At 41.7% G+C, this 16,321-nt stretch overlaps 1 protein-coding gene across 2 annotated transcripts in view; it reads right to left on the reverse strand.

Annotated features, from left to right (window-relative positions):
* Positions 1–292: 292 nt before the first annotated feature.
* Positions 293–16,321, reverse strand: part of IDO2 (indoleamine 2,3-dioxygenase 2) — a 54,269-nt gene continuing 38,240 nt past the window's right edge. For both annotated transcript variants that reach the window (XM_013048537.2, XM_013048536.2), the window contains 3 exons: positions 9,146–9,197; positions 2,649–2,797; positions 293–1,450 (listed from right to left, as the gene is read on the reverse strand). In XM_013048537.2, the coding sequence (XP_012903991.1) occupies positions 1,095–1,450; positions 2,649–2,797; positions 9,146–9,197 (557 nt within the window). In that variant the 3' untranslated portion in view covers positions 293–1,094. The remainder of the gene's footprint in view (positions 1,451–2,648; positions 2,798–9,145; positions 9,198–16,321) is intronic.

Raw genomic sequence — 16,321 nt, forward strand, 5'->3', positions numbered from 1 at the left:
TGCTCAGCAGGTGCTAACTTGGGCAGAGGCTGCCCCCAGTCATCAGAGATCACTCCTTGAGGCCATGATACTAGATTGGCCCTCTGGAATGTAAATACTATCCCAGACACATGTATGTATGCAGGAGGATACACCCTCCTACATACACATGTATCCTCCTACACATAGTAGGAGACAAGACTAAGTTACTGAAGTTTATCCTAAATTGGCAAGACTTAAGTGTTCTAGCTTTCTACTGTTGGATGAAATGAGATCTTGAGACAGAAAATGAATCAATAAAAAGTTACATCTGTTTGTACACTAAACATGTGGATTTAATATTTATTCCCATTTTGATCATGGACTTCTAACGGGTCAATTTATTCATTTTACAAACACAGACTTTCAGTGTAAGAAGAAAGAATCATTCTCCTAAAAATAAAGAAGGAAAACTAGAATAGAATTTGCAAATTGATGAACCACATGGAAGAGCCTCATCCGTTCCCACATCATTAACTATTCATTGTTATACTGCTGACTTCCAAGATGCATGTGAGCCTGCTCTTTCCTCCACGTCACCACTGGAGCCTGTCCAACCTCCTGCCACAAACTCAGCACACACACGGAGAAGAAGGCTGGATTGGGGCCACCAAAAAATCTCTGCTCAGCAGGAACATAATAAGTTGTTAACTGAATGAATGAATGCATGAATATTTAACTTGCTTTCTAAAGAAATCGATAAGGGGATCTGTCTACAGGCAGATTTTATTTGGTTTATGAAATTTAGACTGATTTTTCTATCACTTTGCAAACAGGACAGGGGTACGCATGCTCCTCCGTGGATGAGAAAGTGTCCAGAGCTTTTCACTATTAACCGGTAATCAGGTAGGGAAAGGAAATTTTCTGGCCATGAAAATTCTTCTCTGTGAAGACTAACAGCTCTCAACAAAGGAGGAGATGGTGTTCTGTAGGGCAGGAGCATAACTAAGGCTGAGGTCCCTTTCAGATTATTCCAGACATTCTTATTTGCCGGGCTCACATGCCCTCCATTGGGGTAGAGGGTAAAGGAAAAGCCGTGTTTGCTGGGTTTGCCTTTTTGGGCAGAGGGCAGTTTCTTAGTCACTCTGGTGGAGAACTGCCTCCAAGGTCTTGTCCCTGACACTCTTCAGGAAGCTCAGGACTATAGTCCCACCTGTGCCCCTCTCTTCTAAGGCTTGAGATGGCCCAGGGAGACGGTTTGGCCTCCTGCCCTTTGCTTTGGTGGCTGCTGTGATGAGGTATTTGGTCACCACAGCTATGTGGTAGCTGCGCAGGTCTGCCAGGGCTTCCACACACTGGTTATAGGCTGTCCGAAGCTGGACATTTGCAGAGGACAAGATGTGGTCTCTCAGTGACGGGCTTGAGTGGATTTCTTCTATAAAGGCTTTATGGGAAGGAGGCATGTACTCCCTCATCCTATGCAGAAAGTCAGCTGAAAGAAACAAACCAGAACAATATCACAGTTCCACATGGAAAGATAAGAGAGCTTGTCAGCTCTTGCAGTCATCAATGCAGCAAAAACTTGCTTTCGTCCTAACTGTCCAATCTGCATTGCTAGATCTTTTGCTCACAGACGTCAAATGCTATATTCTTGACCACTGATAGGAGATGGAGAGGGAAAAAAGAAATAAATACACCCCTGATCACTGCGTTGGAACTAGATCTATCATCCCATGTATAAATATTTATCCCATACACAAGATGGGGCAAAGTATCTTGCTAATCATCACGAGAAATATCTACAAATATAAGACATAAAACCGTTAAACTTATTTGCTAAACACTCTGCCAAATTTTGCTTCCTACGTGCTTTTGTTTGGAGGGAGTGCTAAGGAGGAGGAAAGTAACAGAGTTTATAGGGGCAAGAAAATGAATGACTAACCGTTTTTTGTAATCACCTCTTGAAGTCAAGGTGTTTAAAAATAGAATAGATATTTATAGGAAATGTGGAAAGAGATCATTTATAGGATATCCATTAGGATATAGGATATCCATTAATACTGCCATGGTTCTTGTCAACTGACTTTTGTGGACGAGACTGGATCCTATGACACAAAGTTCTAGTCATTTCTTTTCCTGATCTAACTTGAAAACTCTGTAGTCTGCAGTGCCCTTTTGCAACTATTAAACAGTGGCTTGCTGCTGGCAGGTAAGGAAATGAACAATTTCTCGCTTCTAAACTGGGAGACCCCCTCTTCTAGTCTAAATAGACTTGGCCTGTGGTTACAGCATTTTTTCGGAGAAAGGCCTTGGTGGAGGAGCTCAGACCCATCCCTACCTGTATCCAGACTTAGTAACTTAATGCCACAGCCTTCAAACTCCAGATCTCAATCCCGTTTTAGAGAAAAGAGGCTACTACCTAAGGATCCAGACAAAACTATAGAGAACAGCCATACACACAGCAGTGTTATAAGATTCGGACATGAAACCCAATCTCCTGCTGAGATTGAATATTCATTGACTTGACACAGTAATATCTGGCAGGCACACAGCCTCCTGGTTAACTTGGAGGAGTACAGACTTCATGGCATTTTAACTTACACTTACACTTGGTCTTATCAATTGTTAAAAACATCTCTGTTCTTCCTCCCTGTTAAGGAGCAGAAAGAGAAAGGAAGCGTCTCACTTACCACTTTCCTTGCTATGGCGAACGCCTAAGAACTCATCAAAGGCATGAAGCACTGAGCTCTGAGCTGCACTCCCCCCGGAGTACTGCAGGGGCGCTGTGGAGACTCCTTCATAGATCAGCCCCACCGGCAGTGCTGGGTTATCCTTCCATCTAAGCCAGAGGAAGAGTCAAAGAGAAGGCGTGTTTTCTGATATGGAAACAGCAAGTAAGAAAGCAAAAACAATTCCAGTGGTAATTTTAGAGCACAAGGCTGGATATTTTTGTAGGATATGTAATTAAGCATACTTTGATTTCATAACAAGCCACGGAATACAGCTGTTCCTTTCCTCAGTTGAAGGATCATTGCAGAGAAGTGGAGGATATTTAGAGAGGAATCCTTAGCATGGGTCCTATGACATATTTATTAGAAAAATTCATTTATAAAGATGCTATCAGTGCTGATGAATAGGAGCAACTTAGAGGTTCTAGAAAAATCTTTACCTAATCTCAACCTGGATGGCCTGATACCTTTAACTCTGCAAATAGTGCTTTGAGAGCAAACACACACACTCACTCACACACCCCTTCGCCCTTCCCTGAAATAGCTTTAACAGCTGTCATCCTGAACTATCAGTTTTAAATACTACCTTTGTGGGAACACCTTTGTCAAATATGTTCTTGATAGCAGGTATTGATAACAAGGGCAGCAATAAAGAGAACACAGTACAACCCTGCAGGTTACCAGAGGGACGTGGAGATGGACTGGAATTGAGGCTCTGAGTCTTGCTCTCACAAAATGGGTTTTCTTCCCTTCCTCTCTTCTGTCTCCCTGATTCCATTTCTTCCAAGGTGTTAGCCTATAAAGCCCCTGCACATTCCTGTTCTCATTTGACCTCTTTTGAGTAGATATAGGCAGGTTTTTTAAACCTCCTTTACAGATAAGCAAACAAAGACTCAAAGCTGTTAACGCTCCAGGGCCACATTGTTAGAAAATGGGGAAACCAGAACGGAAATCCCAAACTTGTAATATCTTTTTTTTTTTTTTTTTAAGATTTTCTCTATTTGACAGAAAGAAAGTGAGAAAGAGAGAGAGAGAAGAGTGCAGAATCAGGAAAAGCTTCAGTGGAAGATGGAGAAGCAGGCTCCCTGCTTAACAGGGAGCCCGACTCAGGGCTTGATTCCAGAACCCTGGGATCATGTCCAGCCAAAGGCAGATGCTTAACAGACTGAGCCACCCAGGCACCCCAAACTTATAATTTTTCTGTTTTCATTTTCTCGAGACCCCTGCATGAGGATTTGCACTTTTACTAAGAAATAGTCTTTTTTCCCTCTGATCGCCCGGAATGACCCACAGTCCCTGTTGTGAACAGTTTAAATAACAGGCTTAAACTGATGTCTCACCTTCTTCCTGTAATTCTAAAAGTCATTTTGTTCAAAAGAAGGGAACCACATCACACACATAGAAAAGCCATAGCCAGCCTGTTCAGCTTGCTGTTCATGACTTTTTCCAATACTTCCTTGAGATAGGAAATGCTACAAGGAGTTTGGCTGTTTTCTTTGGAGGCTGGTTTGGTCAGCTGTTGTATGGTTTGCCACTGCATGAATGTCAGAGTGGTCTTTGCAGTGGGGACGCTATCACTCTGGAAACAGATGAGGCACAGAAAGCAGAGCCGGAGGACAGTAAAGGAAGGTTTTTGATCGTAAGATTAGAGCACATTGTAGCTGTTGGGGGAAAGGGCTCTTTTTCAGGCAGATAGACAATGTAATCTCAGCTTTGATATTTATTAACTGTGACCCTTGGCTTAGTTAAACATCTCTGAGCCCCAGGTTCCCTAACCAAGTGATAGGATCTACCTTACTGGGTTGTTGTGGGAGCTAATTAAAATACTACCCGCTCAGGGCCTGGAACATACTAAGCATTTGCTAAATATTAGCCATTTCATAGTATTCAGAGCAAGTTGGAATCCCTGCTCTCTTCGTTCATTATGTTGTTAACTTTGCACGCACCTTTATGAATCTTGGTCCTAATTTGCACCTACTTCCTAAAGCTGCTGCATTATTAAATAGGTTCTAGAGAAGTTTTATGACTTGTCATAGTTCAGGACACTGCTTCAATAAAATTTCTACATTTTATGGGGAAGGACTATGAAAAACATAAAAGGAGCAATGGCAGCGGCCACGCGGGTTCAGAGTTGTCTTTGCCATCCTGTGGATGATCTTAGATGGTCATTTTGGTCTCTTTCAACAGTCCCTCCTCATCATAACCACTTCTGTGTGTTGGACTTTCTCAGGGCTCAGTCCTTGGACTTCTGCTACTTTCACTTCCCAAGCAGTCTTATTTAACTCCACTGATTTAGAAAGCAACTGTATTAGGACTACTGAAAAGCAAAGACGTATACCTGGGCTTCTCCCTTATGGTCCAGACTCATGTATTCAACTGCCTACTTATAGATATCTCTACCAGAAATGAACATGTCCCAAACTGAGCTCCCAATTTCCCTTCCTTTTGCCAAATTTGTTCCTCTGACAGCCTTCCGCCTCAGAGAAAATGGCAGCTCCATTTTTTCAGGGGATCAGTCCAATACCTTAGAGTTATCTTCAACTGATCCTATTCTCCTTCCGTAAGCAATCTGATAGATGTCCCGTCAAGTATACCGTCAGTCATGCCCCAAATGAACATTTCTCAGCACCTCTGCTGCTTCCACATTAGTCCAATCACCATGCTCGATTGTGGGATAGGTTCTTAAATGCTTCCCTGTTCTATTCTTGTTCTCAAATCGTCTATTTTCTTTCCATTTAGAAGATAGAGCAATGATTTGAAACTTAAGACAGATCCTGTCATTTGTCTCCAGACTTGCTACTGTGGCTCTTCTCTTGTAGAAAGGAGCCAATGAGCCCCAACATGATCATCACTTGTATCTTTCTCGTTCTTCCCCATGCATATTCCATTCCAGTGACACTGTCACTGCAACGATTCCTCCATGACAAACATGCTCCAACCTCAGAGTCCTTGCAATTTTTTTTTTTTTTTTTTTTTTTTTTTGCTTGGAACAGGTGTCTAGATGGTTTAGGTCTCACTTCTTTCAGGTATCTGTACAACTGTCACCTAGAAGTGTGGCTTTCCCAGATAATAATAAATAAATAAGAAACTTCAGCCGCCACCCCTACCTCTCCCTTGATGCCCTGTGTCTTACTTTACATTTCCCAATATTATTTACTGTTGTAACATGTATTTTATGATACGTTCTTTAATTATATTTGTTTATGCATTATCTGTCTCCCATGATTAAAATGTAAGCTCCAGGATGCCTGGGTGGCTCAGTTAGTTAAGCATCAGCTTTAAGCTCAGGTCATGATCCCAGGGGTGTCCTCTGGCTCCTTGTTCAGTGCGGAGCCTGATTATCCCTCTCCCTGCCGCTCTCCCTGCTTACGCTCACTCTTTTTCTTTCTCTGTCAAATAAATAAATAAAATATAAAAATAAATAAATAAATAAATAAATTTATAAATAGATAAAATGTAGGCTCCATGGGAATGAAGTTGCTGTTTTGTTTTATTGCACCATTCCCAGAACCAGGAACTGTGCCTGGCGTTTGGTAATCACTCACTAAATTGTGAATGAATGAATGAATGAATGAATGAAAAAAATATCATTCTATAATTCCATATCTAGAATATGTGGATCCAAATATTTGTCTGGAAAGGACCTAATCAGCTTTAAAGAGCTATCAGATACTCAAATGGCCAAGAGACGTTGATCAATCTCTTTTTGATGCCCCAACATGAAGAGGATTTATTAAAGCCACATTGAAAGCGATAGAGAAAATACCAGCATGTAAGGGAAAAAAGATAAAACAAGGGGATCTACTTTCAAAACCCATGTTCTCTCCCCTGTGATGAGATTAGTCTCAGGAAAGGAAATGGTGTTTCTCTGACTAGTTCAAGGATTGCTCCCATGCACTCTCAGGCCCAAACTGCTGTCTGTAAAGCAAATGAATTAGTTTCCTTTCAAATCTCTGTAGACAAGGTTATGTTTAGTCTTTCTGATAGCATATTTCTAGGAAACCCAAGAGGAAGTGTAAACAGAAAGAAAGAAAAAAAAAAAGAAAGAAATGAGATGACATTTTTCCACAGTGGCTGATGACTTCTGTGAAATTTAATGTGATTGGGAAATAGAAAGAATATGTTTAATCTACAGATGATGAAACTTTCCTAAATAAAAATGTTTTTAAGAGGTAAATAAAAACAGTAAATCAAACATAGGACAAACCAAAAATATAGGAGTAGATTTCAATTTTTCAAGACAACTCTCTTGAGAATTCTTAACAATCCAGATGATTTCAGCCATCAACACTTGTCAATACATTTAAGATTTGGTGCTGGCCACTTGGTTGTGCTATATAGAAAATATCTTTGAGGATCAGACAGAGGGGAAGATGTAGATCACAGATAAGATGCATCACTGACCCTGAATTTATTTTAATGAAAACAGTATCACCCTGCAGTGACCATATCATCATGATGGGTAGAATTTTAAAAATATTGCCCCAAGATTTCCATCCTAATTCTTAGAACTCTTCATATTATGAGCTATAATACCTGTCAATATGATATATTATACAACAAGACCAAAGAGACTTCACAAATGTTATTAAGGTTACTAATCAGTTGACCTTAAGATAAGGAGTTTTCTGCATTGTTTCTGTGAGCTCAATCTAATCATGTAAGACCTTAAAAGCAGAGATTTTCTCTGGCTAGTGGCAGGAGGAGAAATCAGAGGGATTTAAGTCTAGAAAAATTGGAAGCACCATGACTGTGTTGCAGGATACCATGTGACAAGGAAAGCAGGGGGGAGGCCTCTCTAAACAGAGAGCAGATCCTATCTAACAGCCAGCAAGGAAACAGACCTCAGTTCCAAAACCACAAAGAACTGGATTCTACCACAAACCTGAAGGAGTCTGGAAGCAAATGATTCCCCAGATTCTCCTGATAATAGCTCAGCCCAGCAGATAGCTTGACCTCAGTGCTTGGAGACCCTAACAGAAAACCAAGCTGAGTTTGCCTGGCCTTCTGACCTACAGAAATGTGAGTCAATAATTGTGTGTTGTTCTAAACTGCTGTTTTAATTTGTGGTGCTCTGGTATGCAATAGTGGAAGACTAATACCAACTTAGACCCCAAAGTGAAGCACAAAGAGATTTCCCAGATTTAAGTGCTTCCTAAATCCCTATTTAGGAATTTAGGAATGTTTATTTAAAATGTTTTTAAAAAAATGACCTTTTATTCTCTAATTCTACCAAAACCTATCTGTAAGTTTTGCTTAATATTTGTTGCTAGGATCACTACTGTACAATCAGATCTTTGTCTGAACCCTGAACACGTGCAAAATGCACAGAGAACAAGAAGAGTTCTAACGACAGATAATCTCTTTAGGGGAGAATTTGGGGACTGAATGCGTACACAGCAAAAGTCTGAATTCTGAGAAACACTTCCAATTTCATTCTGTATCTCCCCCCCCCTCTGTTTTTTCTTGTTTCCTCATCAATCAGGTACCTGTTTCTTTCAAGTTATTCTCTAGAAACCTTCCTGCTTCCACTCTCTGAGCCCTGCAGTGAGGAATGCCTACCCAGGCTGGTCTCCCCTTAGGCTGTCTCACACTCCGTCTGGAGGAAATACTGAGTTCACGCTGTCACCCCCTTCTTGCACCAATGTAATATACCACTCCATCTACTGACAAATCAATAAATCTGTTGATTTGGATGTTGGACTTGTCTCTTACTACTTCTAGGCACAGCTTCAGAGTCTTTCTGTCGTAGCATTCTTGCATCTCCTAGTTATCAAGACGGAACACTAGATGAGTTCTATTTCACATTTTTCACCTCATCCATTCACTACCTCTACTTTCCACTTCTCACCATTAAAATACAAACAAACAAACAAACAAACAAATTTGTCTTAGTTAACATGGGTAGGAAAGCAATTTGATTAAAACATGTCAAGGTATAACTAGTGTATTTAAAGGAAGAAATGTATCTAAGGGTAGAGTTCTCTATCTGGAGCAATTAACAGGCCATGTGACAAAAGGGACCTGCAAATATAGACAAATGACTTGGGGAAGCTCTTCCAGGATCTTTAGAAGAAAGCTTTAAGGCCACTTTCTATGCTCCCATCTGCCTTAGTAACGAGGGGGAGAGAATGGATATAAATGGTAGAGCTTTGTGGTTGCATACTGGGCTTTTTTTTTTTCTGCCATTGAGATGGGATTCTAAGTGAATACAAATGAATCTAACATGGTTAGATTCTAAGGAAAACTATTCTAAGCTTAAAAGTTCAACTCCAGTGTCATTTGTCATGTAGATGGTACCCATCTATACCTCTTTTACCCAGAGTGGATCCAAATGATCACTTTGCCAGCAAGGGTTTCTTGGTGCATTTCTTGCTCTAGGACGCTTCTGTCTCCTCTCATAAATTTGGAATATGTTACAGAGGACTCGTGCAGGAAAACGGTTGAACTGTACTTACCCAGAGAGAAAGATCCGGATGACTGCATAAAATATGTCTGGATCAACATAATCTGGAGAAGCAATCAAAATGTGAACTTTACTACAGGCAAAAAAAGCAATTGGTTACATGTGCCTGGGTTCTGCTGCTCTCCTGGGGTCACCCCCTCTATCTGATCTTCATGGAAACCTGGAAGGAAGACAGCAGCAGGAGGGGGATGGAATGTTCTCTTCTGTGGCCCCTGCCTGGCACTTACAGAACTTTTAAACTCTTCCAAATGCTGCCCCTTTCTATTTGTGGCACTTCCCTTTTCTGAACTTCATAACAACAAAAGGAGAGGTCAAGTCCATCTTTAAAAAATTAACATTTTGAAACAGACATGATATTTGAGAGAACGTAGGAAGTAGAAAGAAGAAAAGCAGAAAAAAAGAGTCATTTCTCCCAAGGCTTTCACAATAGAGGAAAACTAAAGTCATCGGTGCTCAAGCAAAGTTCTGCACAGGCAGGCAACCAAGGACAGCCGAGAGTGTCTTGCTGAGGGGCTGCTACCCCAGGTCCGGTATAGGTTCCTGGAGCTGCATTCCTTGGTCTGTGCAGCTAGTTTGCCTCTAAGCCAATGTGTGGGGTTAACTGATTCCACTAGTTTACTAACTTGGGTTTAAAGAAACACATCCTCGCATTTTTACCACATTTCTTTTCATTAACTTTTGAAGACTGTTCCTTCCTCTCCACATAGTAGGGCCCCTTTGTGACCTGGCATGTTTCTCTCACCTGGATTCCTATGTTCCCTCATTTCTCTTTGAGGGGAAAAAAAAGAAAGAAAAAACAAAACAAAAACAAACAAAACAACCCCCCCCCCAAACCGAAACAAGGGTGCCTGGGTGGCTCAAGTGGCTGCCTTTGCCTCAGGTCATTATCCCGGGGACCTGGGATCAAGCCCCACTTTGGGCTCCCTGCTCAGCGGGGAGCCTGCTTCTCCCTCTGCCACTACTCCTGCTTGTTCCATCTTGCTCTGTAAAATAAATAAAAAAATTTTAATAAAACAAAACAAAACACCCTAAAAAACTTTTTTTTTTTTTTTTTTGAGACCCAAGTAATGTCATCTCTATACATCAATTCCCTTTTCTACCGTCATACCTATTCTCTGTTCCTCCATCTCTATGTTCTCTGAAACCCCATAGGCCGAGGTCACTCATATCTTTTTTTAGCCTCAGCACTTCCTGGTGCTCCTGAGTGATGTCACAATCTCTCTGCTCTTCTGTGACAATGTCCCATGTGCTGGACTTTTATGTGGGCCCTGTTTCTATGTCTTCCCCATCTGGTGCTCTGTTCCCACAAAAATGTTAACTATTACATACAAATTTCTGCTGAAGCAACAATGACCACCAACAATGACCATTATAGTCATAAAAGTAAAATGATTAGTCAATAGATATAAAATAATTTTAATGTAAAAAAATTGTCAAAAGATAGAAAAAAATCCATTTATGATCATAACAAATAGAAAAATTAGCCAATGAAGAATAGGGGGACCATTATTGAACTGATAAAAGAAATACATAGCCTATTGTACATTTTGTACTCGATATTGAAAGATTTAAAGTAAGTGTTTTAAAATGTGGAACAAAACAAGCATCATCACTTCCATTCAACACAGTGTTAGGAATCCTAGCCAGAAGAGTATGAAAAAATATATTTAAAGAAATCAAAGTTATGGGGTGCCTGGTTGGCTAAGTGGGTTAAAGCCTCTGCCTTCAGCTCAGGTCATGATCCTGGGGTCCTGGGATCAAGCCCCGCATTGGGCTCTCTGCTCAGCAGGGAGCCTGCTTCCTCCTCTCTCTCTCTCTGCCTGCCTCTTTGCCTACTTGTGATCTGTCCAATAAATAAATAAAATCTTTAAAAAAAAAAGAAATAAAAGTTATAAGTATTATAAATGAAGGAACAAAACACGACTCTCAAATAACATCATTTTAACATTGGAAACCCAAGTAATCTGCAAATAATTATTAGAATTAGTAAGAGTTTTTATCAAGGTAGTAGGTTCAAGGTTAATAGTCAAATATCAATTTGATTAGTTCAATAGTTTCAATAGTTAGTTCAATAGTTTCATTAGTTAGGAGTTAGTTAAGTCAAAAGACACCATATTCGGGGCATCTGGGTGGCTCAGTGGGTTAAGCCTCTGCCTTTGGCCCAGGTCATAATCTCAGGGTCCTGAGATGGAGTCCCACATCAGGTTCTCTGCACAGGTGGTACCTGCATCCCACTCTCTCTCTGCCTGCCTCTCTGCCTACTTGTGTTCCCTCTCTCTCTGTCTAATAAATAAATAAAATCTTTTAAAATTCAAGAATTTAAGAAGAAATCTATGTTAATAGAGAAGAAAACTCAGTATCATTATCAAGGAGAAGAAATATATCTAAAAAAGAGTTCTCTATCTGGATAAATTTTAGCCAGTAGCCAACAATATGAAGGCAAGATTTGGAATGGCTTGTCCAACCACCCTAGTTGGTGTTTCTGTGGTATTCTCTGACTCTCCACTTTCTTGATCATAAGACAGAAAGACTGGACATAATATCAGAATCATGTCATTTTTCTCCAAATTAATGTATGGATTTAATGCAATGTGAGCAAAATTTTTAACAGATTTTTTTTTCCCAATCAGTTTGAAAAGCTGATTCTAGCACTTTACATGAAAGGCAAAGGGTCAAAAATAGCACAGTTACCTCTGGAAAAGAAGGGCAAGATGAAAATGAGAAATGCTATAAAGCTATAGTTCTTAAAACAAATGATATTCCTGCTGGGAAAGGCAGACAATGAAAAAAAAGAGAGAAAAAAAAAAAAAAAAAAAAGGGAACCTGGAAACAGAGCCAGTCATTTCAGAAAATCTGATATAAGACAGTGCCAATATTGCAGAGTAGGGATTATTTAAAAAAAAAAAAAAAAAGGAAATTGAATTCATTTCTATGTCATGTTACGTAAAGATAATAATTACGTGAATTAAGGACAAAATGTGAAAGACAACAGTTTGAAAATGCAGGAAAATATACTTATGATCTACGATCATGAAACAATATCTTAGGCAAGACCTTCTAAGAGACAGACTTCTGCAAAAGAAACGACAGATACCTTGATTATATCTAAATTAGAAAGTTCTGTTTTCAAAAGTCATGAGACAAACCGCAGTATTTGCAACACATATAACTCATAAAGAGCAGACCACTAGGATGTACAAAAAAACTTACAAAGGGATCAAAGATTAAAGGCCGTTAAAAATCTAAGGAAACGCACGCGTTCACAAAAGAGAGGCTTGAGGTGGTGGGATCCACCAGCACGCGCACGCACACGCGCGCACGCACACACGCGCACGCGCGTTAAATCAGAGACTGCTGGACTGACGTCATCACCATGGCAAAGTAGGAGTTTCCACTGTCTGCCCCGCAAAGAACACTGTTCAGACAATCACGCGTGGACCAGAGAGGCTTTGTGAGGATCCGGGAAGTCATGCACACCGTCCGGCACGCCCCTGAGCAGAACGATCCGGAACTGGCCGTCGTGAGGCGGATAAAATCACCGTGGATCCCATCACCCTGTCCACAAGGCAGCACGGCTCGGTGCTAACAGACCCCTTCCAGGGCTGGGATTCTTCCCGCGAGGGAAAGCGGGAGCCTGGGAGTGAGTGCCCGGGTCCCCCCGCTGCGTGGAATCCTGGCAAGCAGACCCACGTCCTTCTCACCGCATCCAGAGCACGAGGTGTGCTGCGCCGATGCGGAGACGGCGTGGCGAGGAGCGAGGAGCATGCCACACAGGGCCCTGGGGGCATTCAAGGGACGCGGGTCACACTGGTCACCTCACAGGTTCCATTCAGAATCGCCCCCATGAGATGCTACGAAAGCTTCACCGGCAGATCGCCCCAACACCCTCAGTGCTCAGGGGCCTCACCCAGCCCGTGGCCGGCTCCTTGCGTGCGCTCCCGAGGGCAGAGAGAGAGAGCCTGTGCGGAGATTCGTGAGCTCCTGCAGCGAGCTGGCTGACTCTGGACTGGGAGAAAGCACACGGACTCCTGCCTTGGGCACTGCCCGAGGGAAGGCAAATGGAAGGCAGGCAGCTCCAGGATCAAAGGCATACACCGTTAAAGATTTTGCCACGAGGGGGAGCAAGAAGTATGGAGCGGGGATCGCCATAGAGGGTCTGAGAAAGCCTTGGAATCCCTCCCAGGGCCAAAGGAAGGTGTTTCTCTCCTGAAACCAGTGGGTAGATCCTGGAGGAAGTGAATACTTCTTCAAATATGTCTTGAAGCAATGCAGAGCTTCGTGGAACGTTAAAAAAAAAAAAAAAAAAAAAGCAAGGAAACATGATACCACCAAAGGAACAAAATATCTTTCCAGCAACTGACCCAAAAGAAACGCAAACCTATGATTTGCCTGATAAAATTAATTCAAAGTATCGGTTTTAAGGAAGCTAGGTGAACTATAAGAAAACTGAGGGTTGCTAGAGGAGAGGGGGATGGAGGAATGGGGTAACTCGGTGATGGACTTTGGGGAGGGTCTGTGTTGGAATGAGTACTGGGTATTACATAACACAGACCCATACCTCAGAAACCAATAATACTTTATGTTAAGTAACTGAATTTAAATTTTAAAAAAGAAAACAGAAAGGCAATTCAGTAAAATCAAGAGAACCACACACGAACAAAATAACTTCAACAGAGAGTAAAAATCATAAAGAACAGACAACTAGGAAATATATTTTGGTGGCACACTCTGAACACTGTTCAGAAAATACCAAGTAGAAAACTTCCTGCTTTATTAACATGTAAGGTGGGAGGACCATGTAAGCACTTTGGCTTCTGGGTCTGAGGTGTGCTAAGAAGGATGGTTCTTAAAAGCCAGTGTCACAGAGGATCTAAGAACACACCTGAGTTACACCTCCTCCTTTTCCTTCCACGTGGCTTGCCAGTAAAGTGGGAAAAAGGCACCAACGACTACACCTTCTGCCCAGATGGCTAATTGCAGGTCCATTTAGTGCCTGGCCAGGCATCTTCCAGTGTTTCCTTGATTGTGTTCAGCCAAATACAAAACCTGTGCATCAAGCATCCTTCTCTTTTAAATCCAAGTGAATCTCTAGAGAAATATAATGTCTGCTTTTGATTCATTTACACCGATAATAATTTTGTGTCATAAGCATTATTTCTGATTTGTTTGGAAAACCTAAGGAGACTTGCTGTTAAAGTTTTCAGGGGTAGAGATTTAGATTTTATACTGAGAAGTAGTCTTTACACAAAGCAAAGCTAGAAAACCTTTGCTTTGGATCAGTGCTGGAAAACCACACACATGGAATTACTAGTGTTTTCACATTACTTTAGTAACATTCATCTGGTCCCACTCAGGGAAGTAACACAGCAGGTACTCTGCCCCCTATGATAAAGCATTTTAGATGCATAACAGAACCATACATCTGATGCTCACGACCACCAAACTAAGTTTTTTATGTAATTCCCACTGTCAAAGCCACATATTTCTGCTGGATGTCTTTTTTTTTTTTTTTTTTTTTTTTTTTTTGACAGAGAGTGCGATCACAAGTAGGCAGAGAGGCAGGCAGAGAGAGAAGAGGAAGCAGGCTCCCTGCTGGGCAGATGTCTTGTCATCACCTTAAGCATGACCTATCTCAAAGCAAGTTCATCATCCTTCCTCTGTGTCCCTAGTTACTTTGAAAACCAGTCAACCCATCAAGCAGAACTTGATTCAATCTTCCAAGTGACAAGTCTTTGCCAGAGGCATTGTGATTATTTTTTTAACAGTTTTGAAATCATATTTACTTCCTGGATTCCTCTTTCTGTCTCTGATCATACCTACACTCTGCCAATCCTTCGTGCTTTTCCTTGATGTCTGTGGTTCATCTCTTCTGTGGCTGTGACTGCTCTAGCCCATTCCCCTTTGCCCAGACTTGGTAGCATTGTTGGCAGAGGGTAAGTGGCTGCATATGCCTGGATGACTCCAGGGCTTAACCCTGATGTTTATGGGAGCAGCAGTGAACCAGGCAGAGGGCGAATAGGAAAGAATGTATGAAGCAGAAGGAATACTGTGTAAACTAGCCTTGAAGTTGAAGAAAGTTGTAGAGAGCAAAATGGAGTCTCCTGCGTCAAGCAGGGACCTGTGTCAAGCAATGACGGGAGCAGTTCAGGTACTGCAGCTAGGAGATAGCGCGAGCACCCACGTCAGCTGATCCCCAGAACTGATCACCAAGAACCAGAGGAGGTCTGCAGAGACCCCAAACTGATTTAATCCCTTTCAAAAGGTAAGGAATTTCACCGCAAACCTTCAGACTCCTCAGATGTGACCCCATTCTGTCCAACCACTTCAGAAGGTAACTGCCCCCAAGGCTCTGGCCCATTGATCTCAGTGATCTTGGAACAGAACCAAGATCCTTATCCCCTAGAGATGCCCTGTTCCTGCGAATACTGCTGGAACCTGAGGAGCAGTTAAAAGCACAGTGTGGACCCAGAGGAGACCAAGGCTTTATCTCAACCACACGCCCACAGACTGACTTTGGGTTTGGTACCTTCACTGCCTGCGCCCTTCTGTTATCTTGTTGGTTGTGTGACTTGTCTTCTCTCCTGCCCCGGGTGCTGAGTAAGAAGCCAGGTTTAATGACTTGGTGAATTGTCACTGAGTTTGGAATCCTGAACCTGATTTACAACCATGATTAACTTTGCTTTAGGACTGGATAAAGCTGACACTGTGGAAAGACACAATTCATCCATGTGTCTTCATAGCATGCTCTTGAGAAAAGTGCTTTTCAAGGGGTGCCTGGGTGGCTCATTCATTAAGCGTATGCCTTCGGCTCAGGTCATGATCCCAGTGTTGTGGAATCAAGCCCTGCATTGGACTCTCTGCTCATAGGGAAGCCAGCTTTCCATCTCCTATTCTCCCTGCTTGTGTTCCCTCTCTCACTGTGCCTCTCTCTGTGAAATTAATAAATAAATAAAATCTTTTTTTTTTTTTTTTTAAAAAGTGCTTTTCAGGAACTAAAAGCTAGTGTCAGAACAAGTGAAAGGAAACATGGTGTCAAGTAAAGATAAATCGAAATTAAAATTCTGGGGTTAGATCATTCTGAGTCATGAAGAACAGATTAAGGATTTTGGGCTTATTCTTACAATAATGGATAAAGTAGGGCTGGCAATAGGAATGTAATGTGATAGGC

This window comes from Mustela putorius, unplaced genomic scaffold, assembly GCF_011764305.1.
Source record: "Mustela putorius furo isolate JIRA1106 unplaced genomic scaffold, ASM1176430v1.1 tig00003976_pilon_pilon_pilon, whole genome shotgun sequence".
NCBI lineage: Eukaryota > Metazoa > Chordata > Mammalia > Carnivora > Mustelidae > Mustela > Mustela putorius.